The sequence below is a fragment of the Cryptotermes secundus genome, unplaced genomic scaffold, assembly GCF_002891405.2.
Source record: "Cryptotermes secundus unplaced genomic scaffold, Csec_1.0 scaffold614, whole genome shotgun sequence".
NCBI lineage: Eukaryota > Metazoa > Arthropoda > Insecta > Blattodea > Kalotermitidae > Cryptotermes > Cryptotermes secundus.
Genome location: NW_019728501.1, coordinates 493,637 through 511,879, shown reverse-complemented (window position 1 = coordinate 511,879; position 18,243 = coordinate 493,637). Strand labels below are relative to the sequence as shown.

General features: G+C 35.7%; 1 protein-coding gene across 6 annotated transcripts in view; it reads left to right on the top strand.

Moving 5' to 3' along the window:
• LOC111865222 (ephrin type-A receptor 4-A) overlaps positions 1–15,915 on the top strand; it is a 550,534-nt gene extending 534,619 nt beyond the window's left edge. For all 6 annotated transcript variants that reach the window (XM_023853096.2, XM_023853093.2, XM_023853095.2 and 3 more), the window contains one exon: positions 9,359–15,915. In XM_023853096.2, the coding sequence (XP_023708864.1) occupies positions 9,359–9,626 (268 nt within the window). In that variant the 3' untranslated portion in view covers positions 9,627–15,915. The remainder of the gene's footprint in view (positions 1–9,358) is intronic.
• The last annotated feature ends 2,328 nt before the right edge of the window (positions 15,916–18,243 follow it).

Below are 18,243 nucleotides of genomic sequence, written 5' to 3'. Positions count from 1 at the left end.
CCCTCCCTTAAGATTTTGATAACTATGGTATCTTACATACCCATCAGATGATGTTACTGTAGTCTATTTAGGGTTCCAATGGGACAGAGTTCTTCTTTGGAACCCTATTGCTAGGCGACATTGTTATGTGTGCTCTGATTTACTTAAAGAGATCTCAGTATTATCAGACACAAATAAATCGATCTCTATGTAACTTGTTATGAACATCATGCTATTGGAGATCTCTGTCTTATTAATTTTTGTCTTCCTGACTTCAGTAATACCAGTGTGTTTTTGTGCAAACCTGTGAGTAAGTTGGGAAGCAGCACTGTTTGCTGTGAGTTCTAAAGGTATTGACAGTGATAGGTATTCAAAAAGTTTTTTTCTTTTTAAAAAGAACTATAAATAACATAGTGACTGCACAAAATATTTTTATGTTTTGACAAAAATTGGCAAATTGCAGTTCTACTCAGCATGTTGTATGATGACATGTTATGAACGCATCTGGTAGTATTACTGCTGATAATAAACGTACAAGGTGTAATCCTTTAGAACTGTGAAGTGCACAATGCCAGTGGTAAATGTATATGGCCTGTTGAAATAAACAGTATTTTAATTATTTATGTCTTTTGACCTTATAAATTAAATAGGTCATATTTAATATCNTACGAAGAATGTGACATTGTGTTTTTAAATGTTAAATTTTAGACCGGGTTCAGTGTGGCAGCAACGTTAAGAGTATACACCTGATGATGGCCGATAGAGGCCGAAACATGTAGTGTAGAAAGAACAAGATCAAAGACATATAATATATATGGTTTGCACTTGGGACGGAATTTGTATCATTTATCGTATTTAATATCACATTTAAATTGTTTTATCTACCGAGTTCGTAGTTATGAACAGGGAGTTCAATTAATTATATAAATTCAGAACTTAAAATATTATGTTATGTATAAGGAGTCCAGCCACTGTACCAGTTGCACATTAATACCTCAGACTAGTGAAATGAAATGTCACTGCCAAGAGGCCATTACTGACCAGACAACAGGATATGATGAATGTAAATGGCATGGCAAAGTAGTTACAAGAATTTCATAATTGTTTCTTCTGACACACTGCTTAGAAGACCTAGCCATACAAGGTAGGATAATATTAAAATGGATATGAAAGAGCTGTATTTATGTGGCTTGGGATAGGTACTAGTAATGGGCTCTTTTGATCATGGCATTGAACCTTTGAGCTTCATGAAAGGGAGGGAATTTCTTGACCAACTGAGTAAATGTCTACTTTTCAAGAAGGTTAAGTTCTGTAGATATAGGTTTGAACAGTATATTTATTTCTGTGAACACTCATATTTATTCCATTTATATATTTATTTGTTTGATTCAGTCTCCAACAACACACACTTATTGAAGTAAAGGTATACTACTCTGTCCAAAAAGTATCTGACCTTGGGCTGGGAAAAAAAAGCTATGTATCTGGGTGGTTACAATACCTAATCGCCTTCAAAGTAGACCCCTTGTGACTCCACACACTTAGCCCAGCAGTCCTTCCATCGCTGGAAGCAATTCTGGAAGGCTTCTTTTGGAGTGGCGTGCAGCTGCGCCATCACATTCTGTATGATGTCCTCGCGGCTGTCAAAACGGCAGCCTTTTAGCGGTGTCTTCAATCTCAGGAACAGCCAGAAATCACAAGGAGCCATGTCAGGAGAGTAGGGAGCCTGGCAAACCTGCGGAATGCCGTGCTTGGCCAGGAAACCATGGATCGGGTACAATGAATGAGCTGGGGCGTTGTCATGATGCAGCTGCCAGTTGTGTGCGTCCCACAGCTCTGGTCTCTTGCGCTGGACTGCATCACAAAGATGGCGGAGGACTTCTTGGTAGTACTCCTTATTGACAGTCTGTCCTAGGGGTGCATACTCATGATGCACAACACCCCGGTGATCGAAAAAAATGGGTCAGTATCACCTTCACATTGCTCTGAACCTGTCGTGCTCTTTTGGGCCTCGGGGATGTTGGATGCTTCCATTGTGAGGCCTGGACCTTGGTTTCTGGGTCATATCCGTACACCCACGACTTGTCACCAGTAATCACAGTCTTCAGGAACTCAGGATCCCTGTTGGCGCACTCCAGCATGTCCTGCGCGACCTCAAGGTGGAGTTGTTGCTGCTTCGGCAAAAGCAGCTTGGGCACAAATTTTGCCGCCACTCTTCGCATGCCCAAATCCTGAGTTAAAATTGTGTTTGTGGAACCTCTGCTGATCCCAACCTCATCAGCAACTTCACGGATGGCCAAACGATGGTCCTCCATGATCAGTGTCCGCACTTTTTCAACGACATCAGCATTTTGGCTCGTTGATGGTCTCCTGGAATGCTGCTTACTGTCCGCTGACATACGGCCATGTTTAAAGCGATTGAACCACTCTTTAATTTGAGTGACCCCCACTGCATCATTGCTGAAAGCCTGCTGAATTTTGCAAATTGTTTCCGTTTGGGTATCCCCAAGTTTCTGACAAAACTTAATGCAGTATTGCTGCTCCAAGTGTTCTGTCATCTTGAGCGAAATGAGAATGTGACGAACATGTGTTACGCCACTTCGCTATCTGGCAGCCACAGACACCTAGCAGTGTTGCGAGTCAACAAAAAATCACGCATGCGCATTAAAGTCCCTTCTACCACTACCCTCAGTTTCCCCACCCCTTTGGCCATTACTTACAGCAGAAAAAAATAAAATCGGATACTTTTTGGACATACAGTATTTATTTAATTCTTATGGGAAGAGTTCATAAATTTTCTTACAGATTGCTTTGTTCTTACTGAATATGGTTTGTATTGTCTGTGTGTTAAGAGATACTCTATTGGTATTATATTTGTTTGTGGATCAAGTCTGTGGTATTGAAGCTGATCAGAATTACAAGAACCATTTTTTTAAAGAGCAGAAAATATCTTTTCTGTTTAGTCTTTAGGTACTAAGCTCTGTTTTTATGCCATTGCATTCATAATTATAGAGAGGACATAGCAGTAGTGGTCCCATACAAATATAACTGGATGCATTATTTAGGTGCCAGAGGTGTTCACAAGAAGACAGCATTTCAAGAACTAACTTTTCAGATTCATGTAACATGAAAATCAGGACGTTCTTTTACAGAGATAGTTTTGTTTTTCTTACAGTTAACATTCTCTGACTCGATAGAGGAGAGTCTTGCTTGAAAAGCTAATAGTCACTCAGCTACTCCAGAAATTTTCCAATTTTTTCGAACCTGAAGGTTCATTATTGTGTTCAGAAGAGCCTGCCACTTATCATTATCCTGAATCACATGAATGCAGCCCACGCTTTCATACTGTATTTTATTATGATTCGCTGTAATATTACTCTTTCATGTATGTGTAGGTCTACCAGATGCTCTGTTGCCTTCAGATTTTCTGACAAAATTTTATATTCATTTCCTATCTACCCCATGTGTACAATATGTACAATATATAATTTAATTCTTAATTTGATTATCTTAATAATATTGGGTGAAGAGTACATGCTCTTTACTATGCAGATTTCTCCACCTTTCTGCTGCTTCTTCCAGTTCTCTCCATTTCTTTATTTGCCAATTTCTTAATTTTATGGACATCATCCAAAATACCGTGGTTACAAAGATGAATACTTACATACAGTGTTCACAGGGTTGTTCAAGTTTAAACTTTGTTGCCATGACATGAATGCATATAAAGGAAGATTCTAATTTTGTATGTAGTCTTAATCCAATATTCACTTAGGTTAATTAATCAGCATCAAACCTGGCAAATCAGCTATCAGTGGATCTATATATAATTGTGTCATTTACTTCATACTGTAATATGGAATAATGCCATTCTCTACTTCTCTGAACACTTTTCTATCTTAAAAACCATGTGAGTGTTTGTATAATTTTTTTTTTTTTCCTGTGGCACTACAGCCCCAATTTGGGCCTAGGCCCTCCATGAAACTCTCCGTTTCACTTCGGTTTACTAGATCTTACACATACGGTAGGACTCCTTGGGCGAGTGATCAGCTCGTCGCAAGGCCTCTACCTGTAGACAAACACAGAAAATCGCACACAAACATCCATGCCCTGAGTGGGATTCGAACCCACGATCCCGGCTTCCGAGTGAGCGAAGACAGTGCAAGCCTTAGACCGCTCGGCTACAGTGACCGGCTGTATAAATATTTACTGTGGTGGTAATTCAGGTAGTTAGTTATGGCGTGTTTTTGGTTATAAGGTTTAATGGGATGTAGGTTGGTTATACATAAGCCAAAATTATTTTATTTGTAACACATGTACTCTATCATGAAATAATTTTAACAACTTGAAGTACATAGCAACATAGCTTACTGTCTGCATGGATGGAGTTCAGTGTTCACTTCTCTCTTTGTTGTGTTACAGCCTCATAAGCAGGATTGTAAAATTTGAAAGTAAAAATCATATAACAGTAACAATGGCAGAAGGTTGAAAGCTTATGTGTAATAATGTGCAACTATATAAACCTTCAATAAACTGAACAAGGAACGAAAATTTAGATATAAATCACACATAACCTGCAAGCTGTGTAATTCAAATGTGGGACAATTAGGAGTATACTGTGTTACAATTCCATACTTATGGAATGAAAGAGAAAACAATGAGTACTGTATCTTGATACAGGGAATGAACACTTTTAATGTGGAAAATCCTGATCTAACACTGTATGTACTATTGATCACAAATATGTCATTCTTCTATGCATGTAAATAATGTCAAAATATTTTTTCTGCATTTACAGTAATAGCCATATTTTAAATCAATAATTATAAGTACTTTTATAACTTTTTACAAAGTTTTTAAGCACTCTATTATCAGGAAAAGAGTAAACAAGTTTGGGAGATCAGAGAAGAACCAACCATTTAGAATGAAAATATGTATATTTAGAATGGATCACCTTAAATTTAATGTTTCTCTTAACAGATAAATGAGGTAGGTTTATGCTTGTTTAATATCCAAGTGTTGCTAATGTGTAGTACATCTCTGACGCATGGAGGAAATTGTTACAGATCTGTGGAGCTGTTACAAGGTATTCCACAGCATGTAACTTGAATGTTGGTAAATTTTTCTCAAGGATGGCAGTTCTGCTTTAATGGTTTAAGTTACTGCTTAATTTTGATCACCTTATTAATGTGGGGGTGCATCTCTGTTTCCATCTCCCTTGATTGCTGGGGCTGTGGCTGCAGGCGCCCACCACCCCATAACCCCTATTACATACCCGCAGCCATTCGGACACCACAATGGGTTGCGTTTAATCAACTGCCGCCTGGGGTAGAATAATCAGTATGCTTTGGTGATTGGTTGATGGGTTCATTGGTGAAAACATTCCAAGAAAGAATGCAAGGTAGGGAATACACCCTCATGTGGCCCCTTCATTTTCGCATTGTATGTAGATCAGTTCGAAGCAGGTTGACTGTTATAAAGCACTCAAATTTATAAGCCGTTACTAGACTCTGAATGTTTCGTGCTATGTCTTTAATCATAAAGAGATGTGTATAATTAAGGTTATGGTCTTCTGGGATGAGATGCCCATGTAATTCTGTAGGTAGTTGCCACTAGTTTGCTAATAACACTGGCCCATCCTTTCCCTTATATTATATCAATTTCCTGCACTCTGCTCATTCTTCTACCCTGAGGATGGAGGCGGTATATTCCTGAGAAACACTGGTACCTATCAGCCAGGTATGTGATGCCACATTCTGGAAGATCATAATCTTAATTTTCAGCATCATAAGAACCTCATGTCTCACAGGTGTGTATTGCAACTGAACCGACACCAAATTGAGTGAGATTTGTTGTTCATTTCAGAATCTACTTCTTCTTAATTACAAAAAGAAACTGATCGAAAATTAAACCTGGCAATACGAATTATTTTTAATCAGGAACAGAAAGGTGGTAAACATATTTTTCTTCTTATATTAATATAGTACTTAATTCATTGATGATTTTTGAGAGTGAGGTCCAACCTGCTTCTCCAAGTATCACTGTAGTGTAAGAAATGTTACAGTGCAGTGCATTTGGTGATATCATTTCTGTATCTTAACTTATTAGTAATTGAAGAATTTGTGACAATCAAATTTTGTGTATTTTTCCTGAACTAACAAGATGTACACTTTGTGTAGTGCATGCTACTGTAAGAATATTTTGCTTTAGAATACACCATTAGGGAGGTCCAAGAATATGAGACATACCAGTTTCTAGTTTGTAGTGTTCATGTTAATTTAGTGAAAACATATGTGTAGAAGCTCTGTTAGATGCTAGTCAGGAGGACATTAGGGATGTAAAAACAGAGAAAACTGAATATATGTTCATGTCTTACTGAAATGTAGGGCAGGACTATAATACAAAGACAGTTAATACATAAAACCTTGAAAATATGGCCAAGTTCAGATATTTGGGAATGACAGTAGTAGATCAAAATAACACTTATGAGCAAAGTTGGAGGATGCTTCTGCCATTTATATAATCCTGTCTCCTTTCTACTAATGTCAGCATTGAAATATATGAAGCTGTAATTTTACCTGTCATATTCTCTGGATGTGAAATTTGGTCCCTCACCCTAAAGGAAAAACTTAGATTCAGAGTGTTTGAGAACAGGGTGCAAAGGAGAATATTTGGGCCTGAGAGGTGCTGTATGGGCATGGAACTTGCCTGTCACCCCAGGAGAAGAATGTAGATTGTTGTGGGTGGTTGAGAACAGGTTGCCAGGAGAATATTTGGAAAAGAAAGGAAGTAATAGAAGGCTGCAGAAAAATACATGATGAAGGGATTCGTAATTTCAACTAATACTGTTATTGTATTGTTAAGATAAATCAAGAAAATGAGTGGCTAAGGATGCAGTATGCATGTGGTATATGAGAAATGCATTCAAGATTTTAGTTGGAAAATCTAAAGGTACTTGCCCACCTGGGAGATATATGCAACAATTAACATGTGGTCAGGAACAGTTCTGCTCTTTGGAGTTAAGTGTTAAGTGCTGTTCACTTTGTGACTCATTTTTTGAAGCTTGTCAGAACATTACTTCCTGAAAAGTTAGCTCTACTATTTGCCACAGTGTGACTCAATTTTATTGTTTCTCTGAAAGGTGCAAAACTCAAAGAATGGTTACCATGAAGAGCCATTTTCCCTGTGCCCCCCCCCCAGCATGATTACCGTCTCTCATGTTACCTGTGACTTGTACATAACTGTATCAATATTTGAAAATTTGCTGTTCCTCTCTTATTTTACTGCATGCTGCAATGCTCTGCTTAGCTATGTGTGCTTAGGATTGTGGCTTAGTTTTTAGCTGCTTCAGAGTTTTATCTCTAAGATTGTTTTGTGTTGAAAAGATGTGACACAGTGTTTGTGTGTTCTGTATCTCAAGAAAATGGACTTTTTTTTTATCTGATCAGAAAGGTCTGCCAAGATTTAAATCTAGGTTACTTCACTGACTAACATTACAAATGATGTGTCTGTTATGTGATGGGTTATAGCGATGTTATGTAAGGTAAATCATGCGTTCCAACTCTTTCTAAGTTTATATTCTGCATTCCTAAAGTAAAGTAAAAGTAAAGCTATCCCTGTACCAGGCCATGAAGGCCCATAGGGTTGTGAGACGTTGAGGGTCCTACATCATCTAGACAATCGGCTCAAAGATGACAGTAAGGTTGTCAGCCTTATGCACCGGCCACGCTTGTAAAATCTCAATTTACTGCCAAAGAGAGAACTGTGTATTACTATAGAGACATCTCTTGAGCTATCTCAATATGATGTAATTTATATTCATTATTTGCTGAATATTATTTAATTAGTAAATACTGATACGTGTAATGACTGTCTGGAGTTGCCATTTATTTGTAGTTCACCAAAGAGTTAAAGCAGTTCAGTTGAATTAATAACAGATGTGTTGATAAATATATGATATATACAGTGGCTCATTTCTCTTGGGTATCTTTATGTATGTGTGTATTTTGTCAGTAATAATACTGTTTTGTAATACTGCATTTAATAGAGTCACAGTTTACTGTGAGACTTGCAACTGAACTCATTAATGAAAGCAGGGAATGGTACCATATCAGGTGTTCAACATCTGTGATGTGTGGCTTGATTCTGTTAGTTACTGTCTGACTAAGTATGAAGGTGAGTTGTAGTTTTTTGTACTTACCTACAAGTGGTGTGGGTTAGTATGAAGTTCTGTTTCCTTAATCTTCACCACCATCAGCCCCCAGGGCTGAGGAGACCAGTACTCCTTTCAGTATTTGGACTCTTTTCAGTATTTGGGAAGATGAACTATGGTACTGACTTTAAAATGCTCATACAGTTTATTATCATTGCTGATACTAGAGAAAGCAGTTGAAAGTAGTACTTAGTTAGCTGTAGGTGGAGTTCTTGCATTTAGGTGAAGCCACATGAAACCCTATCCCCTAATAAACCACTGTCCTTTTGTCTTGGTAAAAGCAAAACGTACAATCTATATAAATAATGGACTGATACACAGTTATATATTCATTTATCAGGCTGGTATTTATGTAGCAGAGTGTTTACATTTATAATTTATGTAGAAACCTTCAACAGCTATATGTGGCAATGAATGTGATGTTTGTTGCCCTACTTTTTTAAGTCATGTTATACTGGCTTCATTTCTGGATATAAACCATCACATTACTGGCATTCATCGGTGAGATGAGAATTATATTTAAGGAAGGAGCTGTAGTTGTGCCCTGATTTCCATTAGAATTTGAGGAACTGTCTTCTGGGATGTGACAACATGTGATGTAGTAGATGTTTCACTGAAACATGCTGTCTCTCTCTTAAGGGTGGGCTATGTAATGTCAAATCGCAGAAAACAGTATTTTCATAGTCAGTGCCATATTAATTTCAAATTTGGCTGCAGAAATTATTTTCTAATAGGTATTTTGTCAGTTCACATTAAGAAAAGGAAGAGAAACTTTAAACGATAATATAGAAAAAATAATAAATAAATATGATGAAGGGAAGAGCCTGTAAGTGCCCAAAAATTAATTGAAAGATGACCAGAAGTGTATTAACTTTGAGGGAAGTAATGATCTAATGAAGTATATTTATAAAGAACTGAAATTATGTTTTGCTTCTGGCAGAAATGTAAACAGTTCAAGGCTATGACATTCTCCCTCTTGGTGGTTACATATAGTACTGTATGTCTCTTCACTGCTTACTGTATTGGCCGAGAGATCAAACAGAGGTGAGACTTAGGAATTTTGACCTTCAGTTCACTGTCTTTGTTCACTATTCCATTGAAATACTACTAGCAGAAATTTTCACTTGTCTTAACATTCTAGTTAAACTAATAACATTATCATTCTTGAACCAGGACAGGCAACCCACTGGCACCAGATGCTCCAGATATGACCCAGTTTAGTTCAGTAGAAGAGTGGCTGAACTCAATCAAGATGGCACGCTACCTTGAAAACTTTGAGCGTGCAGGAATAACGTCCATGGATGCTGTAGTGAGAGTTACAGTGAAAGAGCTTACTGCACTTGGCATCACTCTAGTAGGTCATCAGAAGAAGATAATGAACAGTGTGCAAGCAATGAGGGCACAGATCACAGCTAATCTCTCAGAAGGTTTTCTGGTTTAACCTTGGCTAATCTTCCATTAGTGTTTTTCCCTGTTTATCTAGTGGACGGTCTGCACTGTTAACTAAGGCAAATATATGGAGATCTAAATGTGATAATTTGGCTTAGAGCATATATCAAATTTCTTAAACGCAAAAGCCATCAGTGTCAGAAACCCGGTGTATATCCTTAGTTTAAATCTAAACTAACTTTTATTAACTGGTAAAATGATCTTTGTTGATGTCCCTCCACCTATTAAGATGAGCACGGGCCACATTTGACCGTAAGGTAAGTGTGATTTAACGAAGCTGATGTTGCAGCTTAATTGCTGTGGAAAGAAGTCTGCATTTGATTTGTTCAACATTTGCCAGATGAAAAATTTATGACAGTTGTGTGCATGGTTTTATTTCTGGTTGTTATAAATATTTACGCAAATTGAAGTATGCTCCCTTGCGAGAGAATTCAAAACTTTTGTGTTTGAAGTGTGAATCCTCACATCAGGAGTGATGCAGCAACTTGCCAAAGGGATAACAAGAAACATGTTCTGTTCGCATTAGACCAGAAGCCCGATGATTGGAAGAAATATACTGAGTGATTTCTGCCTGTGAATGATCCAATCATGGATAACTCATTAATAGCATGTGTGTCTTACATGCTGTATTTTTGTGTCAGTGCCATGAGAGTGAAATAAGACTGTGGAAGAAATATTTCAGTAAAATGATATTCAGTGTTTTCTCTCTCGTTGTGTTATTTTATTTTTGTGTAGAAAGTCTCTGCAGTGGTAAACCAATGAAGTGCTATTGTTTCAAGATTACTCAGTCAAAGCAATATTTGTGTGTATGGAGGCAAGGTTTGGAAATGACTGTGAGAAGCATCTTTTAAGATTTATTTTGAAAGCGCATCAGGGGGTGAGTACAATTCAGTACGGTCATCGTGAACTTCCTCCCGCAGCGTATATATAATTTGCATTATTTTGTGCCAATAGTGTCATTGGTTCATTCTGCATAATGGTGAACCTTCATGGAGGAAGTCTGGAAAAGAGCCATTCCTTATACACTCATGGTACCCTTTTCTGTAATCATGAAAGGACCTAACGGTACATGACAAAACATTTTATGAAATATCTGTAAACTTGTCTTGGTTTTACAAGAGAGAAACAAACAGAGAATGTTTGTAAAGTAAATGCATAGTAGAAACATAGAAACATATTATTTTACTGTAAATTTAACTTTCACGAACACTGTACACACTCATTAGTAATTATTTGTATATTACCTTCAGTTGCCGTCTTGGTTCAATTACTATACAAATATTACATTTTATTTTGTAACAGATCCTATTCTCATAGTCACATAATACTGCCAACTGATGGATGTGTTCCCTCAAAATGTGTCTGATTGCCCATATGCCAAGATACTGGCTGGATACAACTTGAAAACATCCTGGATTATGTCTTATTTTTATACATGTGTGTGTGTGTGTGTGTGTTATACAATACAGAACTTAACAGAATGAAACGTCCATTTGAATCTAAAGGCGCCATATGAAGAGATTTTAAAATGGAACTTCACAGAGTGAAATTCTGATGATTAGTTTTTGCAAATTTCTGATGATGAAATTTAATTCAATTTTTTCCTGCTGCCAGGAAATCTGTACAGTGCTTCATCAATATATCCAGATACTTAATTCAGAAATGCTTTGAGATACAGAAGTTGTACACAGTGTTTGCAAAAGTATGGAATTAACATTTCCTTTTTTTCATGCATTCAGTTGCCTCACCTTAAAAGGTGTATGTGAATACATAGTGCATTGCATAATTGTGTAGATATATTCCAGTTTGTTTTCCAAGTCATGGATCTTGCTAAATGAAGAAAAATGTCCTCAAAACATATCATTGTAACCTCCCATTTCTTCATTAACTGTTTGTAAGAATAAAAATAACAGATGGAAGTATGCCTGAATTTCTATCCCATATTTAAGTGCTCGCATGTTGCTGGCAGTGAATTTGTTTCATAACCTGGATTATTGCATTACTATCTATTTTATGGGGCCTAGGCAAGTTTTGTCCTTCATGTTGTGCATTGTGTGTGGTTTGTAGTTTGGACTGCAACTGTAAATATGAAGCCCATAATGACAGCTGAAATCAATAACAGTGAACATGGTTTCTTAATGAATTAGAATATTTATAACTCTTCTGGGACATAATGTGTGTTGATCAGGAATAACTTAATTTTCACTGGAGAATCTGTTATAAGGAAATAAATGTACATTCATAAACAACATTATCTATTTTCTGTATTGTTGGAATTCACTGGAACTAAAGTAGTGTATTACATAACTTGGCAGTTTGAGAAGTCATTTCAGTGAAGAAAGTTGTCTTCTGGGATGTGGCACCGTCATAGTCATCGCCGTGAAAACCTCAAAACTTAAAAAGTCTTTTCAGTGTTCACCCAGAATTAACGACTGTAAAGTGTAATGGTTATACATGGTTTTTACCAATGGCTGGCAGAAAAATGTAATGAATTTCATGGGCAGACCCTGTCATAGATAGACAGAGGCAAAGCCAGTGTTGTGAAACATTTTATAATATTCATTCAGGCACTGGAAAATATTCAAAGAAAATTATCTCATGACAGTATAAATTGTTACATTATAGAAGTTAAAATATTAATGAAATTTGAATGGATATTCACATCATTGTCTGGATCCAAAGTAAAAGTGACTGTAGGATGTGGAATATGTTATGTAAATACAAAAACATAATGTACAGTACAACTGAAGTTTTTACATAAGAAAACAGTGGTTACACATAAGGCTATTCAAAAATGCATCCACATACATCAATACTGTCAAATTATGCTATTTACACAACCTTTAAATGGATGAGTCACTTTTTAGACAATGATATTCATTAAGAGAGTAGCATGAGTGTGTGTTTAAGTATCATTTTAAAGCTATTTTATATTGTGCTTTTTCATTCATAAGACTTCTGAGATCAGATGGCAGATTATTGAAAATTTTGATCCTAGCATAATATGCGCTTTTCTGAAAGCATGAGAGGTTAGCAGTTGGTTTATGAGGATAGTGCTTTTGTCTTGTGTTAACACTGTGTACATCTACATTGGTCTGAAAATGTTTTTCGTTGTTTGTGATGAAGTTTATTAATGAAAATATATATTCAAATGGAAGGGTTAAGATCTCCAGTCTGAAATAGATTTCTACAAGAATTACAGGATTTGACACCCATCATGATTCTAACAATTTTGTTTTGCAGTGTAAATACCTTTTTGCTATCAGATGAATTGACCCAGCAAATTATTCAGTACTTCTTTAAAAATGAAAGCAAGGAAAATAACTGATTTGAGTGTGTCAGTGTTGCTGATATGCAACATAGATCTAACTGCATAGCATGCTCCACTAAGCTTTGGAACCAACTGATCATGATCATGCATTGTTATTTGTAATTTACATAAAATTAGAATTTTTGTATGAAGGACCTTGATTTCAAAATCCTTTGAATATGATCATAAGGAAACAAATAATGAATGACAGAAATTTGTGCATTGTAAATGTTTTTTAATTAGTAAAGCAATTGTGTGGAAATGTTTTCTGTGAGAATGTTGAAGTGTTTTTATTTATTTATTTGAAACAAACAGATGCCAGTTTTTGGATTGAAAATATTTTCTTTTACCTGTTACAAAGAAGATGTTAGAAAAATATTATCAAAAGAAAAATGTTTCATAAGTCCAGTAAAAAAATTAGCAGTCAAAATAATTATTTTCTCACCAAATTACATAGTCCTTTCATAACAGATTACTACTGTGTATGCACTGTTAATATTATTTGGGCACTTACATTGCAATTAATCTATTAGCCCAGCTAACAGTGTGTTGCGCAAGAAATGTGACTGAACAGCAGAATATGTTAGAATGTAGCATGTTGCGTATTGTGGTTGCAAGCTTGCAGGCAATAATATGCTGCATTTAACACACTGGAGACAGTATTGAAATTCATAAGAATTCTGAAGGTGAACTGATCGTCAACTTTTGAGTCAAAGGCTGTGATAGATTCTACTGCAATGTACATTTTGTTTTCACAGCAGCTCGTTCAGGAAGCATTGAAATTTGTAGGTTGCTGGACATTAAGTCCATGGACATTTTATTCACTTTCAAATATTTGTCCATACCTGTTTTGGGCCCTGTTTACTTTATATTTATTTTTTAGCAAAATTTTTCATTTCTGGAGTAAATATCATAGGAACTGATGAAAGAAAAATGGTTAATGATGAGAACACTGATTGTATAAGTGACAGGTTAATTATAACAAATGACAAATAAATGTATAAGAAGAAAACAAAAAACAAACCTATAAGCGTCATGCAGCTAACTGTCCTCTGTGAACTTTGTATCATCATGCTGCCATACAAGACACTGGTAGGACTATCTTTTTCACTGCCACAAAGGATTGCGGATTAATATAAGTGTCCAATAACAGTGGATGTTTCTAAAAAGATAAGTAACCCTAACAGAATGCTGTGACCAAGTAAACCACTGGTTTTGAGTATTTGATTTTTATAATGGCATATGTCGTTTCGTTTATTTCTGGAGAATGATATGCTTTTCACACTCTGAAGAAATATTATAGGCACATAATATATTTTCAAGTGGGGTGATGCAACCACCATTATATCATTTTTGGCAGGAATCATTTACATTGAAGTAGAGGAAATTAATTGGTATATGAAGTTGAGATGTATCATGGTTTCATTTTACAACTACACTAACATTTTCTGGAAGAAAAGTAAATTCTTGCTCTACTGGCATAGACTGTTATTTGTATTATGCAGCAGTTGTAAGAATCGCTTCATAAATCATGGTAACACTGAACTGACGTCATTGAAATAAGAATTCACTTTTACCAAATTATTTGAATCTGTCAGAACTTAAAATATTGGATAAAATGATAATTTCTGGATCCTTTGCATTTTGGTCTTAGGCTATGTTGACTGCTTAGATGTGTGCAGCATTTCATGGAACATTGCTTCCACCAACTCTGAGTAAGTCAGTGCCTATCTAGGTTCAGTTCACAGCCTCCTTCAGGCAATCCGTCACCTCGAAGGTGGTTGCTGCAGTATTCAGGAGAACATTTGATACATCTCAAGAGCCAAGGATATGTAATAGAGTCTGTGATCAGGAGTTCCCTTTAAGTCTGTCAGAAACGTCTATTTTTTAATCTTAGGAAGAACTGCCAGTTATGAGTTTGCCGAGGGTCCTCACAAGGTACTGAGATTAATCCTCAGCATCCAGGAGTAATTAAGATTTTACAGACCCACTCAAAAGGCTGTTTTAACTTTCCTGCCACAACTATTGTTCTTGTATTTGCTGCACACTATTCTTTATTTCATATCCTATTTCATCTGGATGTATCATTACATTTTTGGTCTCCATGGATAATCTTTGACTTTATATTGTGTGTAAATCTGTTCTTGACATCCTGTCACTGTTTTGACTGTATTCTTAATATCAGTAATGTTTCCTCTAATGGTGTCATTTATGCCTGTCCCCCCCCCATTGTACCCATCATGTTAATCCAGTAACATTTCTCTTAAATATAATTTTAACAGCATATGTGGTGTGTTTATCTCATTTAAATAATTTGATGGTTGCAGTGGATATGTCTGATCAGGTGATGACTATGTAGCTGAATGAAATTTGAAGTAAATGTAATTAAGAAACAGTTGTAATGTACCTATATGGAAATTTTGTTCTGATCTTGCATGCATTTGGAAATTCTGGATTGATTTTCAGTAGGTATGAGAAGATTAAACTAAATATTATATACATGGATTGCATTCCTCTTGGTCCATGCCTGTGTTCCACATCCATAATACTGGTATGAAATATGTTTTATATAAAACTGTTTTATTCTCTTTCTAATTTTTTTCCACTGCCATAATATATTGATAAAATATTTATCTTCTAATTCTTATTGTATTATCTTGTATTGAGGCTAGAAAACAATGGGAATGATACTGTATCTCAATAAATAAAAAGGAGGGTGGTCTAGTGGCTTTTGTTAAAGGTACAGTATCATACCATATGTGTTTAAGGAAAATTATGAAACAGCCTTAAAGTGAGCTTAGCCTTTTCAGTTACTTGTGCCCAATCACCTACGCTTGAATTTGTATCACAGGTTCTACATAACAGTTGCAGATGCTCAGCCAGGTGAACCTGTCTGTAATTTTTGTAGTTATTGAAATTCATCTTGAACTGCATTTTTAAGATACATCTGGTTGCCCTTGTATTTTAATGGGAAACAAAATTGTGGAAACATTAATTTTTACTGCTAAAGCATTCTGTACTAGATTAAGAAGCAGGAAGAGTATTGTACTTCCAAGATGCCAAATCAACAAATATTATGCCACTACAAAGAGAGAAACAGTTATGAAGCCAGGCCCATTAATAAAATGGGGAATGTTGATAAATCTAACCATGTATGCACTTTTATTAAAGTTGTGAAAAGTGACAACCATCAGACTCAGAATTAACAATCACAATCTTGTTACTGTTAGTTTGATTTCAGATGAGAGCAAGATCAGTTTGTTATGAAAGGAGTTTTGAACTATATTTTTGTTTCACACTTTATTTAGAAATACTGGAAAATCTGTGAAAAATTAAAAAGAACCATTTTATAATTTGGTAACATAATCCTACCCTGTATTGTGTTGCAGAGTTTCATAAAGTGTGGCCATATTTCCTGTTAAATATAATTTGACTTCTCTGAAATTTCAAGTTCTTCCTGCAGCTTAAAAATAAAAGAACTGTACTAATGACAATATTTATTTAAAAGAAGTACCATGTTGCGGTTGTATATAATATGCATTGATTATTATATTAAGTCGAATAACGAAAGCAATAATATAAATGATTGATGTGGAATGATTGTTAACAATCTGTTAAATGTTTATTGCTCTGTTGGCATTTATACAGTGTCTGTGCAATCAGTGTGAGACAGAAATAAATGTGGTGTCGGTGTTTATAAAATTGTGAATAATCTTTAAAAAATGGTGTTTCTGTTTATTAATTTGTTTTTAAAATTCCTTTCATGAAATACTGAACTTGCTCACTGTGTTTGTAACAAACTGGCATTTGGCTGTACTAAGAATATTCTTGACCTGTGATTAGTAATCTGCAGGCCAGAGATCATTTCTAGCATTGTGCATATCAGGTTAACCTCAGCTTCAATAAACAGATTTAATTAACTCTTGCTTGACATTTCATACTTTTCTATAGCCATACTAGGACTGTCTCCTGCACAAAAATATATTATAAATTTCCAAGATAAGTAATGGTTTGCATATTTATTTAAGGAAGAGGTTTTCTGCTATGCACATTGTGCTATAACTTGCTACAGATTTAACTAATGCAGTACTAGAAAAAGTGAACAAAGTAATACTGTAAGTATACTTTTTTATGAAACTAAAAATGAATCATGTAAAGTGAGAAAAATATTCTCACATTAAGGACTGACTGAACAAGTTTAAAAAGAGTGAATTTCAATTTTTTATTATATTAATCATTAAATGTCAGCTGGTTTCATATTAAATATATAAGATAAAAAATACTGTGTATAAAGATGTAAAATATTTGTAAAAAGGTATCAATTCAATAGCTTACAAAATGTTTGTATGTGATTGTTGTTAATATTTATTGGAAATAATCCTTTCAGACTTCCTACATCATTTCAACACCTGTGATCCAGAACTTCCTTTCCATCCATGATAATATAAGAGGTGCAGTATTGTCAGAGGAACAAGTTTTTCATATACCAACTTGTATATTCCTTGCAGGGCAGTCACCCTGCAATGTGTCAACCTTAAATGTTGAGAAAGATTTTGTTGCAGCTCTCAGCACATCTCTGCCTGTATGATTTTACACTGAGTACACCTGAAACTTAATCATTCAGTGCACTTTGCAACAGGTAGTACTTTCCAGACCCATGCCCTCACTGTTCTCCTAGGAGCAGAGAGGACTTAACTGTAGTAGGAGTATGGACACACAAATTCTTTCATGCATAATTTTAGTATTGAGATGTAACTTTTAAGTGCCTTATTTTGACCAAGCAGTGGGAAATATCCAAAGATAATGATATATTGACTAAATATAATTTGTGGGGTCCATTAGGTAATGTGTGGCCATACTGTAGATATAAGTTATGAGATTAAGGGAAAAGAATGCAAAGTACATTCATGTTGCAATTTGCTTGAAGTCTGAGGATATAATAAAGTTATTTTTTCTGTGTTAAATTTACATTTTATTTGACATTACTTTTGTATCTCCTAATTTATAGACTTACATGAAAATAAGCGGCCTCTGTAGTCTAGAGGTAACATTCCCACCTCATGACTCGTAGTACGCGGGTTCAAATACCCGGCGGAGGTCGTCGAATTTTTAAGGGCGGAAAAATTCAGGGAACAAGTCCTCCGGGAGGGACTTTAAGCCGTGGGTCCCGTGTCATAGCTTTACGGCACATAAAAGAACCTCATATCTCCAAAGGAGGTCACTGAGCCAAATTAACGGACGTTTCCCGCCCAACAGCAGTCTCTAATACCTCTGGTAGATGGGGGAAGCATTATAGATA